A 17,519-nucleotide genomic window follows, 5' to 3' on the forward strand; every position below is an offset into this window, starting at 1 on the left:
CCAAAATGTACAGAAAGTCATGTATTATTTAGTGCCAAAATTTGACCCAAACTAACATTAATATATTCAGAGCTGTTGTTTCGCTCACATTGTATAAAGTGTCATGCATTTCAGCACAGAATTATGAATGTATTTAATATAGGATGCTGCCCCAGATAACACCGGTGGTGTGATAAAGTTACATAATATATGGCAAAAGTATTGTATTATATTTTTAAATACGAGAAAATCAGTTCTGATGCACATTTGTCCCCAAGGGGCATATGAATATATACAAGATTATTTAAAAGTATTTATTTGATTATATTGTAATCAAGATACTTCATCTACTAAAATTTGGTATTATATTTATGAAGCATTGGAGAAAAACTAAACATTTCTAAACCCAGTTGTTAATGGCAAGAAAAATGCATGGACATTTATGAAACCTGTTTAATTACAATATTTTTCTTTACAGAGCAGTAAATATGACAAAATGTTTCCTCTCAGTTCAATGAAGTTTTATCTTGGTGTAAAGAAGAAAATGAAGCCTCCAACCAGGTAAAGTTTGAAAGCAAAGGGTTGTCGAAAGGAAAAAAATGGGGAAAGTAAGTCTGTTGCAGGATTTAGAGATCTGTGACATGAGTTTAAGTTTCTACAAAGTAAGTTTTAGGCAGATTCCTCGAGTTGTGTGTCTGTAGCAGATCAGGGAACTGTGTGAGTAGATAAGGAGGGGTGAAGTTCCCTCTGAGCTGAGTGCCAAGCTCCTTGGTGATTGCAATCTTCCCCAAGTCAAGCAAGAAATCCCCAGGAGGTTGTGGGCTTATCTTGATTGGGTCCAGCACTGCCTGGGGGCATAAGTACTCTTCCAGGCAAGTCTACCCACAAGAAAGTTAATGCTGCCCTCCAGCCTCCTGATACTTGGCTCTTTAAATGTTTTGGTCTCATCTGTAACTTGCCCCCCATTTTTTATTTTTTCACTTGTCATTTTTTTTATTTGTTCTAATCAGTTAAACATGACAGAAGAATGCATTTTGACACATCATACATAAATGGAGTATAACTTCTCATTCTTTTGGTTGTATGTGATGTAAGAACCACACTGGTTGTGTAGTCATATATGCACATAGGGTAATAATGTCTGATTCATTCTACTTTCCTTCCTCCCCCCACCCCAACCCCCTTCCCTCCCTTCACTCCCCTGTGCCTAATCCAAAGTACCTTTATTTTTCCCTAGCCCTCCCTGCTTGTGAATTAGCATCATATATCAGAGAAAACATTTGGCCCTTATGTAACTTGCCCTTTTTGTTATGTTTAATTTGGTATTCTAAACATACAGCAAATAGATGGTACAGAAAATGTGGACCCCTTTTATATTTTTGTGGACCTCTTTAATACTTGATTCAGTTTATACACAATTTCTTACCACAGATCACTTTGGTTAGCTAATTAATGCTCATGGTAATATTTTTCCTAATATCATTAAACAAGATTTTAATGAACTGCATTTGCTGACTTCTCAGATTCTATTACTGCAAATTTCATTATTTTTCTCCCCATACTTATTTTCCAAACCCAGCACATATACCTGTGTTACAACTATTATTCTTTGATTTCCTCTAAAATGTATATAATTCCAGCTATTTTTGCAGACATTGTTTTCACTCAGTGTGTTAGTTAGCTTTGTCTTACCATAACAAAATACCTAAGGCAAGCTAATTATAGTAACACAAAGCTGACAGATTCACTGAGTAAGGACAAACATCTTTAAAAAATGGCTGAAATAAGACGAGAGCTTATAGTTTGGGAGGGTCAAGGGCATGGTGCCTACATGGACTGAGTTCTGGTGAGGGCTCTCTCAGCAGTGCCACATCATGGTGGATGGCAATGGTGGGAATGGCTAGAGGTGCCAGAGTTCTTATCTCCGAACAGGAAGCCAGAGAGCTCCTGGGGCTTAGGCTTAGGCTTTTATCACAACCCTCTCCTGAGAACTACTGAGGGGATGCTTGAGAATGACTTTCATCTTTTCCAAGGACATACCCCCAGTACCCTAAGGACCTCCCACTGTGCCCCAACAGCTTAAAGGCTCCATCACCTCCAGGCATCACTACACTGAGGACCAAATCCTCAACACAAGGACCCAGGGGAACAAACCACATCCAAACTATGGTATTCAGTTAAGAGTACCGTCTTAGAGATTTCCCCCTCTGCCCCATTGCAAGAATCTTTCCTCTTCCTCCCACCTGTACAAACATGTAGCAAATCTTTATAAACATTTAGCATTCACCTAGAGGTACCTATTGAATCATTACTTGTGTAAATTCATTTCATTATGCATTCCCACCATTAAATAACCATCTCCTAATATATAATCCTGTTTTCAGTCTCATAAAAATTATCATTTTAATGTATGTGTTTCCTCCCATGTGACACAGCTGGGGATTGACTGCATTCTCTGAAAAACATCAATGGTAAGTCAATAGCTGGCCACTTTTCAATTGGATATTTTGGTGACAACTTTGGAAGAAGAATGACTTCATTATTTAGCAGATAGAAATACAGACAGGAAGTGTTCCACCCAGGAGAAGGCAAAGCCTTTTCTAAATATTTGCAGTTTAAGAACAGGAAAATATATTTATATTGAGGTTCAGATCTGTTTTAATCCCTTGTATTCTCTTTGACTTTTAATAGAAACTACATATGATTTCTTAGATATCATATGATTGTGGAGTCCAGATTTTAGGAGATGAGTAGGCAAAATTCAATTTTCAAAAAAAAATAAGCTAAAATAGGATTTAAAAGCTTATGTAGCCTAGTCTCATACCTGTTCCATATGTGTACTTTTTCCATTGAGATCAACCATATCCTGCCAGTCTCCCAGAGGTTGCACTAGACGTCTTTTCTTCTTCATTTTCCTGTGTCTAATCAATACCTAAACTGTACCACATCAGCCTCTTCATTATCCACCCTACACCTATACCTGGTACCGTAGAGGCCAGGACTGATCTGCATGAATTATTCTAGAAGTCTTGCTTGCTCTTCATGCTTCTGCCTTCGCTTTCATTTTAAGTTACATTTTCCACCCAGCTGCCTGACAGACATTTCTCCAATGTTTCATCTTTCTCTGCTGCTTTCAAACTCCTCTGTGACTCCTGTCACATACAGGACAAGAACAGGATTGCTGACTTGGCTTAAAAGGCCCTCAACATATGACTCTATCAGCTTCACTTCCCATAAGCCATAAGCTTCTTTTTGTACTTCAGGATAGAATGAGAATCCACATAATTTTTTTTTGCTTCATATCATGTATACTACGTGTGGTCTCTACACTGTCCCCTCTTCCATGGCACATGCTGCCCCACTTCATTGTGGCTTCCATCCCCTTCCTGAAGAACCAGTCAACTCACCTGTCATTTTTTTTTTTTTTTTTTTTGTACCAGGGATTGAACCCATAGGTGCTTAACCTCTGAGCCACATCCCCAGCCCTTTTTCAATTTTTAAGTTTGAGACAGGGTCTTGCTAAGTCACTGAGCCTGGCTTTGAATTTGTGATCTTCCTACCTCAGCCTCTGGAGCTGCTGGGATTTACTGACATGCACCACCGCACCCAGCTCATTCTTCTTTCAGACCACAACTTGGATGCCCCCAAAAGCTTGTCAGATGATGCCTACCTCTTATAATTATTTGTTACTTTTCTGCATTAGTAGGATTTCACATACATGGGTGCATACATAAGATAATTTGATTTTTTTTTTACATGATAAGGAGAAGCGTCAGTGACTCCATAAGACTCTGATGAAGGAAGCAAGCAATTCTTTTGGAAATTTCATTTTTATCAGTTTTTTTTTAAGTAAGTTGGTTTTAATAATCTAAGAATAGGAAGAATATAATTACTTGGAAATATTCTATTATATAATGCTAATAGCAGTTATAAACTCTTCCTCTTCAAAAAATATGCCATCTCCCTGCTCTTACCCAGCATCTGGTTTCTGTGTTGGTATTCAGTTTTGCTTTTGCTATTTCCTACTGTGTTAGTTTATTTGTTCACATGCCCAACTCCCCAAATAGACTATACAAACCTGGAGGGCAAGATCTCTGTTTTATTCAGGATTTCAATATAAGGTAACTGAATCAGTATTACTGGGTATGTTGTGGTTTTTCATATAGTTTATTTTTCATGTGTCTGTGGTATTAGTGTTTATAATTAATGATGGAGACCATGTCTTAGCATTTTTAAAAAAACCTTCCATCACATGAATGTGTGTATTTGAGTGTGTGCATATGTGTGTGTGTTTCAGGCTCAGAGTTTCTAGGGAAAAAATTGTTTCACTGTCATGTACCCAAAAAAGCAAAATGATATTGACTTTCTGCCTTTCCAAAAATATTGATCATTTTGCAGCAGTTACCAAAAAGCCCGTTGCTGTATTTTGTTTAAACCAACATATTTACACTGTTATTTTGATATTGTTTACCTAACAGAAACCACTTGGACTGAAATAGTCCATCATAAATCAGGAGAAAGCCAAAGGGTTTTCTGAGAGCTCAATCATGAAAGAAATTCTGTGGAGATATTTAGTTTGTCCTTTTGAATTATTTATTGTATGTATCTTGTTTTGCAGGCACCTTTGTTGTGAAAGTTTACACACTCAGACAGAGTGGATGGCCAGCATCTTTATTGCTCAGGTCTGATACCTGTTTTAATTACTGAATGGCATTTAGCAACTTTGTATATAGGAAATGTTCATGTGGTGGTGACTTTTTCTTTAAAAAAAAAAAAAAAACTTTTATAGTAAGAGTTTTAATGTACATACAATTAAAATAAACTTTTATGCTTATTTTTTTAAATATGTGAAAATCTAAATCCATCCATTGTCCTTTGAAAAGAAATTGATTCTGTCAAGCTTCCTTTTCTTTTTTTTTAATTTATTTTTATTGTAAACAAATGGGATACATCTTGTTTCTCTGTACATGAAGTAGAGGCACACCATTTGTGTAATCATACATTTACCTAGGGTAATAATGATCTCCCTGATAAGCGGATGATGACACATAATGGGAAGTGGGAGAGGGGCAAGAAGGGAGGAATGAGGGACTGACTGTATAGAGAGAAAAGAGGGGTGGGAGGGGTGGCGGGGGGAAGGAAACAAATAACAGAATGAATCAAACTTCCTTTTATCAGCCAGCAGCTCCTTGGCTCAGGAGAGACGTGTGCTTTACCCTGCAGCACAGGAAAGAGGGACTCGGCTCTCATTCCACCAGAGTCCCGCACAGTCTTCACTTAGGAACATATCCTGTTTCCATTCCTGTTCTCCATCCTCTTGTCCCTGTTCTTCCAGAAGCTAGGGCAGGAGTGTACATTTCTTTCATATCTTATGTTTGCTAGGTACTTCATAAGAGTCGATTTATGCACTGCTGTTAACAAACCACCTTGTCTTTAAGAACGGATGTTCCCTTGTTTATCTAGGACTATTCATTCATCAGTGGTTCAGACTCAGGGTTTTCTGAGGCAGTGTTACACTCATCTTCCCATTAAGTCTCCTCCCTGAAGGAGGACTCACTCTTTCAGGGAAGGGTTAAATAGTCCCATTAATGAGATTGGTTTCTTTCCCAACCTTGTCTGGCTGAATTCCCAGCAATGCTTCGCACAGAGCATTGGCATTCATTGCTAACGATTAAGTTGCCACTCTTCATTACTGAGAGGGTACTTCCCTGTTTCTTTTATAAGGAAGAAGTTAACTCACCCCCAAATCTAGTCCTTACTTGTTTTGAAAACCATTTTCTCTGTTCATTTAATTTATTAACCTTTCCAGTGGTTAATAAATGTGACTCCTCTAGCCTGCCCCTTCTTTTACCGAGCAGGAATGCATTAGGAGAAAAAGACCAGCTACTGACTTTTTAGAAACTTTCTTCTTTTTAAAAATCTAGACACTCAGACACTACTTGAAAAACAAAAATACTAGACTTGAAGGGTTTTAGTAAAGTTGGGACTATGGAGTCAAAAACTGTTAAAGTGTCCATCAGCATCAAAACTAAACGGATGCTTCTGTTTTTATGATTGACATCGTAGACTCTGAGGTTGAAATAGTGTAAGCAGAGCCTAGCAGGTGACCAACTTATTCCTTGTTGCCCCTCGTCTTCTTCCTTGTCCTCATCCCAAACACTTGGCGCTATTATCTTCTCTCCCTTCTACTTCTGCAGATTATTTAGCTATTCTATTAAGACAAACACAGAGGCTCTCTTGGATTAAGGATTTATGGCTCATCATAGGGAACCAGCAGAGTAGCAAAGGTATACATTAATGTGCACACACACACAAACCAACAGTAAATGACCCTTGCAGTGAATTCTTTCTGGTACCTAGAAAACTTTTGTTACATACATCCTCATCCTCCCTGTGCTTCAGTAGCTCTCTAGATGTCACCTTAAATATCATTTCTCAGAGAAACATTCCCTGACCTTCAGGCCCGTTGGACCCTTAGCATCATATACTTCTCCATTACAGCACCGATTAAAAACACATGTAAATAGTTATTTCATGTCTGCCTCTCCTACTAAGATTCAAACTCCGTGAGAGGAAGGACTCTGCCCCGTGGAGCCCCTTGCCTTTTACTAAGTACATACTCAGTATTTCTCTAATGGGAAAGATGATAAACAGGTAGTCAGATAAAAGTTCAAATGGACATCACTGTGATAAAATGTACCAAGTTGGAAAATAAAACATAAATGATAAGTGTATCAAGTTGGAAAAGAAGTAGAAAGTATGACTGAGGTATGGAGGGCCCTAGTGGAGAAAAGTTCTCAGGGATTAACTTTCTGACTAGGTGACAGGGGAGCTGAAATCTGTCTGAAATGGGGTGAGTCATCCAGAAGGGGTCATTCTAGGGGCTGGGATGTACCTTAGTGGCAAAGCACTTGCCTTGCATAAGCAAAGCCCTGGATTTGAATCCCAGTTCCAAAACAAAGAAAAGACAGAAGGGGTCATTCTAGGGATGGGGTCAGACCCTCCTATTGCAGAGGTGTTGTCACGTCTCAGTTTATTCCACAAACACCATGGAGGATTGTGTGAGGGAAGATATGAGGGGCAAGGAACATGGGGACAGATCATGTAGTCATCCTTGTTTTAAGAGTATCAGAGAGCTGGGGTTGTGGCTTAGTGGTAGAGCACTTGCCTGGTATGTGTGAGGCCCTGGGTTTGATACTCAGCACCACATATAAATAAATAAAATAAAACATCCATTGAATCTAAAAAAAAAAATATTAAAACAAAAACAAATTGTATAAAAAAGAGTATCCAAGATGTACAAAGAAATTAAGAGTTCTGTTCTGGCCACATGAAATCTGAGATACCTATTAGATACAGAAATGAACATGTAAGTTGAGTCAGAAACAGGCAAAAGTTTGGGGCTGAAATGTAAATTGGGGAGATCAGCATTTGGATTGTACAGAAAGCTGTAGAATTGGATGAGATAATATAGAGAGAAGGGATGGAGAGAGCATGGAACCTTGCAAACTTCAAAGGTAAAGCAGACTCCATAAAAACAACAAACGAAATAAAAATGGTTGAGGAGGAAGAAAAGCAGGTGCTGGGTACAAAGAGTTTTGACAGGTAATTTGCTGTAGAGATAATGATATTGTGACTAGGTAGGAAGAAGAGGTCAAGGTAGGTTGGGGGTTTCAGTTTGTCCTTAAAATAGGGGAGTATATATTTAACATGCATGCTGATGGAGAAAATCCAGTAATTGAAAAATAAGTTGATAGAGGACTAAAGAGATTTTAAACCATTGGAGGCCCTGGGCAGATGTGAAGTATTGTGGTCATGTGCACATTTGTTCATGACTGAAAAATCATTGCACAACAGTGTGGCACATTTGTTCTCAAATTATCAACTACATATTCTGGTCTATTGAGCAATTATAGATAGGACTGGAACAAGGCTACTCAAAATCAGAGCAAATGAGCAAATGCTAATTATCAGGAAGAAGCTAGAGAATGCAGTAAGATCGTTGCATTTTATGGTGGCAATATTATTTTCTTAAGTAATTATTAGTAAACTTTAAAATGAAATCAGTGAATGCCTAATTTGTAAGACAGGGAAGACTATTAGAAAGGTGAAGGAAAGAAAGGTAATAATCTGCAGAGTGCGTGGTTGCCATTTGTACTGCGCCAGGAAAACAAGTTCTCTTCGCTGCTTCCTGGAAATGTAAGGTTAGATTTAAAGTGAGATGAAGCTACAGAATAATCTTCTGTCTTTCCTCCGTCAGCTAGCAGACACCCAGAAATTAGACTTATGTTTAGGTTTGGGACTTTGCAAAATCAAGTATGATGGAATTAGAAGAAGCATGGGGCTTAAAGATAATTTATGAGGAGAAGAGAGTTTACTAATTTATCATGAAATCTGAGTCAAGCTATGAAGGAAACAGTAAAAAACATGGCAGAAGAATGGTGGTGAATGGATTAGAGGTCTCAAGGAGTCAGAAATTATTTACAGTGAATGAAAGGAAGCTGAAAAATAGGTCATAAGTAGAAAGTGAGAGGGAGAAATGGAGATTTGGGGCATGATCAATGTAACAATGAGAGTGTGATCATCACGTGTATAATCCCTTTTGAAGTCACCAATAGCTATAAATGTTGAATAAGAACATGTCACTCTGACCTAGAGATTTCTGATTTTCCCACATCATCATTTAGCGTGTACATTACACATTAACAATTTGAAAAATTACCTAAATTCTAGAAAAGCATTATGAACTAGGTGAGGCAGTTCATTCCTGCAATCCCAGCACAAGGCTGAGGCAGGAGGATTGCAAGTTCAAAGCCAGCCTCAGCAACTTAGGCCCTAAGCAAATTAGCAAGACCCTGTCTCAAAATAAAGAATAAAAATGCGTTGGGGATGTGACTCAGTGGTTAAGTGCCCCTGGGTTCAATCCCTGCTTCCAAAAGTAAATTAAAAATAATAAAAAAATAACAACAGGTAGTGTGTACCATTTTTCTGATCAAAATATTGTACCATCTGCCATTACAGGTTTGCTGAATCAAGGTAATTGCTTCTCTAATATTCAAAGATATATATTATACATAAACACTAAGTTTAATAACAATAGGACTTATACTGTAGAATCATTGAAGATTAGATGAAGTGATACATGTATATTGATAGGCACAAAGTCTATCAGGTAAGCCCATCAATATAAATTAGCTACTATAAAGGGTACACAGTAAATATTTGCAGAAATGAATTATTGGTTACAAAATAATACATTAAAATACTAACTGCAGCATGAAAACAAGAACTTATCTTTTAAAAATGATGAAAACAAAGAGGAGGCATTTTGCTATGTAGTTTACCAAATGTTTTTTATTTCACCAAAGCATCTTTAAACTTCTCATTTTATAGTTGGTATTCTGTATTTTTTCCATAGGTTGTTGTCTGAAAATCAATTTGCTTTTCCCGACATTTAAAAAGTTAATCTACCCTGAGGAGTAGAAAAATTCTTTTACATGTATATCTCAAGGATTAATCACTCAAAAGCTTATATTTTTACCTGTGGACATTTATCCCCCATTGCAAAATTAACTTTTCTCCAGTCATATCTATAACTGTTTAGTGGGCTAGAATGTATAGTCAATAATTCGAGAACAAATGTGCCAAACTCTCTGTTGCACAGTGATTTTCAGTATAAATGTATGTATAAACAGGTAAGATTTCTTCAAAATTCAATTAGATGAAGAAGTAACATTTTTCAAAAGGTCATAAAATAAGGGTAATTTCTCTGATAGCCATGCCTTAGGTTGATTTGGGGATGTAAGATCAAATTATTTTTACATTAGGATCACCTTTGGTGTTAGGCAGAAAATAAATGTATAGCTACTTTTATTACAGGACCTGGAAATAGAGACAAGTGTATTATTTTTCTATTACAAAGAGATTTGCCAGTTTTCTCAAATATTTTCCCCCATTTGGTTTGATAAATAGTACAGAAGGCATGAATTTGAAACTTAGAAATTGAACTGAGACCTCAAAGCTCTGTTCACTTAAGAGTTTCACGTCCTCGAGCCATGTTGCTGCCAAAGTCAACATCATAATCACAAATGGCACTCTCATGGAGAGCAGATCGCTTGATGTGGATACCCGGAAAAGGAGCCAAGTGACTCACATGGGGTACTGCGTGATAAAACCACACACCAACAGCATGAAATTGTGTTTCCCCAGCATGAAAATGATATATGGCCACCAGCTGGCAAGGAAAGGAAACGGTCAATAACCAAAAATCCGAAAATTGGAGGTTTACCTCTGATTCCAATTCAGCAAGAGACAAATGCAACGCAAGCCCGGAAAAACATTGAGGTGGGTCTGGATTTTGGTCTCATATGACCATAATGAATTTGTTTTTCTGTCTTTTAATGTGACTAGGCATGCTAAATATGTCCTCTACCTCAAAAGCACAGTAATGGTCATTTCAAAAAGCACACTAATAACCAGGTACATCAAGAAAATATTATGAATAACTGTGCCACTGATTTTCACGACACTGACCACCCAGTTTCATATTTACAATGTAACTTATTTTTTTATCCCTAAGTAGCCAAGCAATTTTAAATATTTTCCAAGAAATTCTGATGATAAAATAACTGCCTCAATTTGGACTTATAAATTTACTTATAAAATCCTTAGTGAGACCATCACAGAAAACATCCAGAGCTGTGGTAGATTTACTAGTGACATAACCAAGTTCCAGTGGTTTGAAGAAACAGTGGGGTATCTTACTTGATTTAAGGAACAGCAAGATGACCCCGAGCATCAATAAAGAAAGACTTGGCATTTTTCATGAAGGCTACTATTTGTTTTCTTTTTCATCTGGAGGGGTAGGAAAATGCAAATAATGTCAATCTTGACATGAACTATGGTTCTTCAGGGAAGAACATGGGCTCTTCACTCTCAAAATTCATCAGCCACTTCGGGATCAGTGCATGTCTCAGTACCTTAATTGAGTCCCTCACAGCAATGAGAAAAACATTTTATCTTCTCATCTTAAAATTGAGAGTAAGCTGTTTGAATCTCTTGCCCTCCAAGCAGAAATTACCTTTGACTCAAGGCACTTGAACCTAATGATCAGATTTTTTCAAAGTTTCTCCATGCACAAAATTGAACATTTATCCCTCTGAAATATTTCTCTACTAGACAAAGGCTTCAAAATTAATTGTCCTTGGTTTCCCTACTTGGTCCTGCTCCACTGAGGTACTCAAAGGAAAGAGTAAGTCTCTAAGAAATGCCTTTGTTCCTCTAAGTATGCATGTGTGTATAATATGGAGAGAAAGAGAAAGAAGAATAAACCACACTGCAGAGCTACAGGATCCATAAAAGAAATCTAGAATTCTCGAAGTCTAAGGGTCACATTCCATAGGAATCCAGGACAGAGGGCACAGTTTGCACCAGTGTCACTAACATAGGGACCTACAGGCACCCCAACTCCCCTGGCATTTCCAGGGGATCAGTTATGAATCAAAAGGAAAATTTTTAGGATAAAAAATACATTGATATGCAGTGTTGGTGATGATTACAAATATGATTACTTATTACCTAATGCCAAATACAGAATCTCAGAAATAATTTTCTAACATGCTTAAGAGCAGGAAACTGACAAAAACTATGAAGAAATTGTTAACAGTTCTTAAAATAATTCCATGCAATGTTAATTGCTGGAAAATTTGCTGAGTCATAATAAACCAAGCTTTAGTAAATACGGTGTTTTGGTGATTTGGCCAATTTAACAGATATTTTAAAAATTCTCCAGTATTGGGAAGCATTGAAACTTACTTTAAAAGCTATTAAAACCACATTTAAAGAATAAATTTTTTTTCCTGTGAACCATTAAAATGTTTATTATTGAATGAGATTTGATTCATGTAACTATGTAAGAAAATACATTTATAAAATGACTAACCATTTTTGACTCTTTGTTAAAACTAGAAAGGGACTTAAAATGACCAGAATATACTCATCAGAAAAAAAAAAATATTTACCAAGGGATATATTGGGGAAGAATTATTTTTCAGACAAGTTGTTGATAAGTTGGTACATTCATTGACTTGGCCTGCCTGAGTTTTTTTTTTTTTTTTTCTTTTTTTTTGGAAGTTGAATGAGAGTATCTCATCCAAGCCTGGAAGGCTTCCTGGAGGTAGTGATTTCTAAAATTAATTAGGTCAATGAGCAGGGAGCCAGCTGAGTGAGTGAGGGTAAGTAAACCACTGGCAAAGAAAGCACCCATAGAGAGGCAAACCTTTATGTTTGAGTGCACATGCTAGAAACTCCCTGTGGCACTGTAGCTTTGTGTCCTCTGCTTATTGATCTGTAAGCATATGGGGCTAATAAAAGCCCCTACCCTCCAGGGTGATTGTGATGATTAAATGTTAGTATGCATGAGAATTTATTAGAATAGCACCTGGCATATTGTTGTCATATATTGATACAAGAAAATAAGAACTTAGAAGACAATATGGGATAGGTTTCAAAACTACCATTGAGAGCTGGGCACAGGGGTGTGGGCTTCTAGTCTTGGCATCTCGGGAGGCCGAGGCAGGAGGAGTGCCTCACTCCAGGAGTTATGCCATCATTTTAAAAAGGAATGACCTGTCAGCAAGGTCATTCCTTTTTAAAATGATGTCAGTAAAATAAAAATAATGAACCAATCAAAATGGTACAGTGAAACAGAACTCATCATCTAGAATCCCTTCCCTCCCTTTCTCCCCCATTACCTTCCTGAACTTCCTGGAGAAGTCTGATGTGCTAGAAAGAAACACACCAGTCAGGCCAGCCAGGGGTCACATTCCAAACTCTCACCTGTGTGACTTCGGGCCAGTTGTTCCTTCTTTGAAATTCTATTTCTGCATCTTAAAATGTAGATAATATACTTTGAACTGTGAATAGTCATATGAAACTGAAAGCATTGGGATTTAGTGATATGATTATATGTTATATAACATAGATATGTTTTATATCTTGGATGTTATCACTGCAGGTTTAGTATTAAAAGTCATTTCAAAGAGTTTGTAGTGGTAATTTGTGCATGCTGACCATATTTCTTTTTGATATCATGGGACCCCCATAACCATGCATCTCTGAATTTAATGGATTTAATATATGAGGGCCTCAACTAAAGCCCTGTGACTGATTTGCTCTGAGAATCCATTCACTGCCCATTGCTGTGGCTTCAACAGTGGACACTGCTCTCTGCGGCTGGGAGAGAGAGGATCCATTTCTCTCCACACCTTGTGACACAGGCAGGTATTGCCTGGAGCAAGCCACCTGGTGTTTACCTACTTGTACACCTTATCTGTCTCTCTTTTTAAATTATTAATAACCTTATCTTCTAAGGACAGCATGCACGTAAACACTGCCCTTCTTTCTTCAATATCTGCATCCTTGGTTTTCTGGCCTTACAGCATGTGCCTCCCCCTAGTGCACACCATGTGATTCCTGTGAAGCACTCGTAGTTTTCTTTACTCTCACTCTGCCATCCTCTGACTCTTAAGAGGTCAATTCCAGTGTGTCTCCAACAAAAGGCCATACATCATTTAGGCTAATATTAAACTTAATAGTATACCTAAAATTTCAGCATTATATGTGTTAATAATACTTGACCCCTAAATTCTGCATTTGAAAGAGTACCACAGTATAGTTCTGATGGTGGTTGGAAGATAATTAGAACTACTACTGTGATATAAAAAACCATACCTTTGACTTGATTGGCTTGTGATCCCCTTTGAGAATCCAGGAACGTTCAGTACACTAGGTATTGTAGAGCCCCAAGGTGCCTTGAATGCTTGTTTTAAAATGTCCACCTTGTTCCATTGTCATATACATATAGTACTTATAGGTTCTCGCAGTTCCCCAAATGCATGTGCTCTCTAATGCATTGATAGAGAAGTGGGGATTAACACACACACACACACACACACACATTTCAGTGTTTTTAAAAACATATGTGGGAGCCAGATGCAACTGTACATGTCTGTAATCCCAGCATCCCAGGAGGCTGATACAGGAGGATCCCAAGTTCAAAGACAGCCTTAGCACCTTAGCGAGACCCTGTCTCAAAATTAAATTTTTAAAAACAAAAGTGGGGGCTGCAACGTGCCTCAGTGGTTAAGTACTTGGTTCAATTCCCAGAACCCAAAATTGAATTAATTACTGTTAAAAATACCTGGGGGATCCTAACAGAGATTAAATGGAAGAAAAGGTTTTACTAGTCAATTAGGAGGAGAATAAAAATGGGAAAAAGAAGTGAATCTGATTTCTCTGCCGTAAACTTCCTTAATGTCCTTCATATGCTATTATGTATCCTGAATCTCAAAGAGGAGGTTGCAAGGCAGAGCACTCCTCACATGGCCAAAAAGAACACTTTTCCTCTTGGACCCACGAGTACAATACTCTGTGGACTAAGAGTGCATGCACAGATCGTGAGCAGAAATAAGTTGGAAGAGGCCAGTTTGAAGTGAGAATCAATCTAGATAGCTAGCCTGCTATCTTTGAGATGGTATGTTAAATGCATGTTAAAATGAATTTCCACAGTCTACATTTGATTTGATTTTGTAGCTCCAAGATAAGTATATAAATTCAGATATGCTATTTGTGTCAAAGTAAAATTAGACCTACATCTTAGAAATAAGCTCTTGTAGAGAAAGCATCAACTGCTATGTGGAACGTATTTTTTAAACATCGGTCATGCCAAATCTTGCTTTCCTATGGGACATTTTATTTTTAGAGTGCAAAAGCAGAACTGGAAAGGCTGCGGCTCAGTGAAAAGCGTGACAGAGAGTTCATGGACCCCAGCTTAAAGGACAGAGCCTCCATCGTGGCCCAGTGCCTGGAGCACAAGGAGGATAAACTTCGAAACCGCACCAGAAAACACCGCAGTTTCAATTGCCTGGAGGACACAGATTCCGAGGTCCCACGTGGGCAGCAGAAAGGCCTCAAAATCTTAAAGACACTGGGGAAGACCGACGATAGGAATAGCAAAGCTGCTTTGGACACTGATCATAAGCTGCCATCAAAGGTCATTGAAGAACTTAGCGTCGTTCTGCAGAGGTCAAGAACCCTTCCTAAAGAGTTACAGGGTGAACAGATTTTGCAGAAAGAAATAAAGTGAATCGTCTAACAAATTATTTTTTTAAATATTGTATACAGTGTTTGTGTCTAAATCAGAAACCAAATTATAATTCATGAAAGTTTGTGTCTATGGCAAGTTTGTCTCTATTTAAGAATTTGTCTAGCTATACTCAAACATTTAGAGTATTTTAAAATATGTATATATGTGATGTGTAAGATTAACCTTATTTTGATCTGAACAAAGCTGTAAATTTCAATTGTATTAACCTGTGTAAGAAGGCACTGGGTTGCTTTAAACAGTCAACCCTTTTAAGTAGTTGTCTAAGTGGGATAATTTATGGGCAGAAATCTCAAACTGTACTGTATTGTATAAAATGCTGTGTTTAAATGAAGTCTATGAAACTATCTGTAACATATCCTGCACTTTGAGAAATCCTGTATATTGTTACCATATGCTTTTAGGTTTACATAGGGTCTACCTTAGGGAAGTGAATTGAAAAGGGGAAGAATTCTATTTTCATGTCTGCCTAACAAATAGCACTGGGTTTTTGTTTTAAAAAAAGAGGCAAGAAGTTAACAACTGTTCTACCACCGAATGAGGTGACCTGAGGTTCATTTTAGTTCACTAAGGACCAGACCCTGTTAAGGAGAAATTGCTTGTTAAGAAGAAAAGCTCAGTGTCTAAATATTTTCCCAGAGTTAATATTCTTCAGCCAACCAAGCGATTAATGGTTGTGTTATTTATGGTGTCAGTGAACCAGCCAGAGCATGAATTCACTGTACTCGAGTTGTTTGTCCGTGGAGACTGAGACTTAAGACGGCAGTGAAGACAGTATGTGGCTCGGCCTGGCATGGGTGTCATTTGCACTGTTGCTGTAGGCAAGCAATATTTTAGGATTCCTAACTATATTTTTGGTACGAACAAAATTTATCCTGACAGGGTCTTTTTGCTGTTGTTGTTTGATTTTCTGTTACTTTCTGAGATTGCAGTGTCTTTCTCTGCATTGTCAGAATAAACTGGAAGTGCACACTATATGGCCACTTTGAGGAAAGGGGATAGTTTAACTAGACTACATGTTTGCAGGCTACCGGTTCACATTCCATGTCTTTTTTTTTTTTTTTTTCACCTTTTAATAAAGCAGTGGTCTTCTCCCTGTACCAGCGAAAATGACAAAGCCCTTGGTTTTTGTTTCCACATAAAGATTAGGCATGAAATTGGGAATTTTCCTAAGACAATAGTATCTTATTATAGTTCTTATTATGGACAGTTCATTAGTTTCTTTCAAGTCATATTAAGATTGAATGAAGTTTTATATGAAAAATTATACATCTAAGCTTTATTCTTAGCAATTCTTTTTCCTTGTTTTTTTTTGGGGGGGGGAGTGTGGGGGAGGTGTTTTTCCTCTGAATTTGTGAACAAAGACCCATTTTTAGTTATTCCATATAGAACAGTAATGTACTGTTAAATGTTTTGACTGTCCTCATTGTAAAATACTGACCACTTATATTTGTTGGGGATAGAATAGTTTCCCATGATTAGGTGGTATTTATTCTTTAAATCCAAATACATTGGAATTTTTAAAAAAGTAAATAAAACTGCGGGGCAGTTTATGGATAGGTGGCACTACTGGGGAGCCATCCTTTAAAGTGAATCATGTGATTTCGATAAAGTAATTTTAAATAAACTATGATTTCTAATAAATAATATATTTCATGAAATAAAGAGGCATATGGAAATTAATATGTTTGAGAGTGTTGGACAATAGGAAAGTGTCTGGAGTATTTATCTGCCTTATCTGAATTTTTCTTGAAGTTTGAACTTAAAAGTCTAATGGCTTCTGTTTCTCTTACTTTCCTGAAATGTTGTCCTTGGTTTTTCAAGTGTAAGAGCAAATGGTAACATCTCATATATTTTGAGTAAAAAATGAAAATTGACTTACAGGTCCCCTTGAATGTGACTTGTCTTTCTCCAATATTTTTAAAATTTGAGGGTTATTGTGAAATAAATCAAATGGATTGTCTGTTCTTTTTTCCTTTTTTTTTTAATTGTAATTTATATTTCAAGCTGTTTCTATCATTTTCCCAAATATATCAACATGGATATTGCTTTACTTTAAATCAAGCCTATATGACACAAACACAAGGTACTCTCTGTCTTTAAAGTTACTTATTAGCCATAATTTTTAAGTATTTGATTTCTAAACAAATCTTTATTGGATGATTCACAAGAATGGCACAAAGAACACAAAACCAAGCAAAAGTGATTGAAGCAAAAAATGTGACTTGTGCTGATTTGCATGGCTCATATGAAAAATTTTATCTATAAAATACACATGGACTGTGTATTACAGAGGGAAAAATTTTTGAAAATGCATCAGATTTATTTGGACACATTGTAGTATCTGGATATTGTGTGTTTTTTCAAGTTGATAATC

General features: G+C 37.1%; 1 protein-coding gene across 5 annotated transcripts in view; it reads left to right on the forward strand.

The window, feature by feature from the left end:
* ARAP2 (ArfGAP with RhoGAP domain, ankyrin repeat and PH domain 2) overlaps positions 1-17,124 on the forward strand; it is a 187,528-nt gene extending 170,404 nt beyond the window's left edge. For 4 of the 5 annotated variants that reach the window (XM_079152776.1, XM_079152777.1, XM_079152775.1 and 1 more), the window contains 5 exons: positions 458-540; positions 2,415-2,450; positions 4,598-4,661; positions 10,189-10,323; positions 14,741-17,124. In XM_079152776.1, coding sequence (XP_079008902.1) covers positions 458-540; positions 2,415-2,450; positions 4,598-4,661; positions 10,189-10,323; positions 14,741-15,124 — 702 coding nt within the window. In that variant the 3' untranslated portion in view covers positions 15,125-17,124. The other variant, XM_079152779.1, reaches the window with a different exon arrangement.
* Positions 17,125-17,519: the final 395 nt, after the last annotated feature.

This window comes from Sciurus vulgaris, assembly GCF_902686455.1.
Source record: "Sciurus vulgaris genome assembly, chromosome: 9".
Taxonomy (NCBI): Eukaryota; Metazoa; Chordata; class Mammalia; order Rodentia; family Sciuridae; genus Sciurus; species Sciurus vulgaris.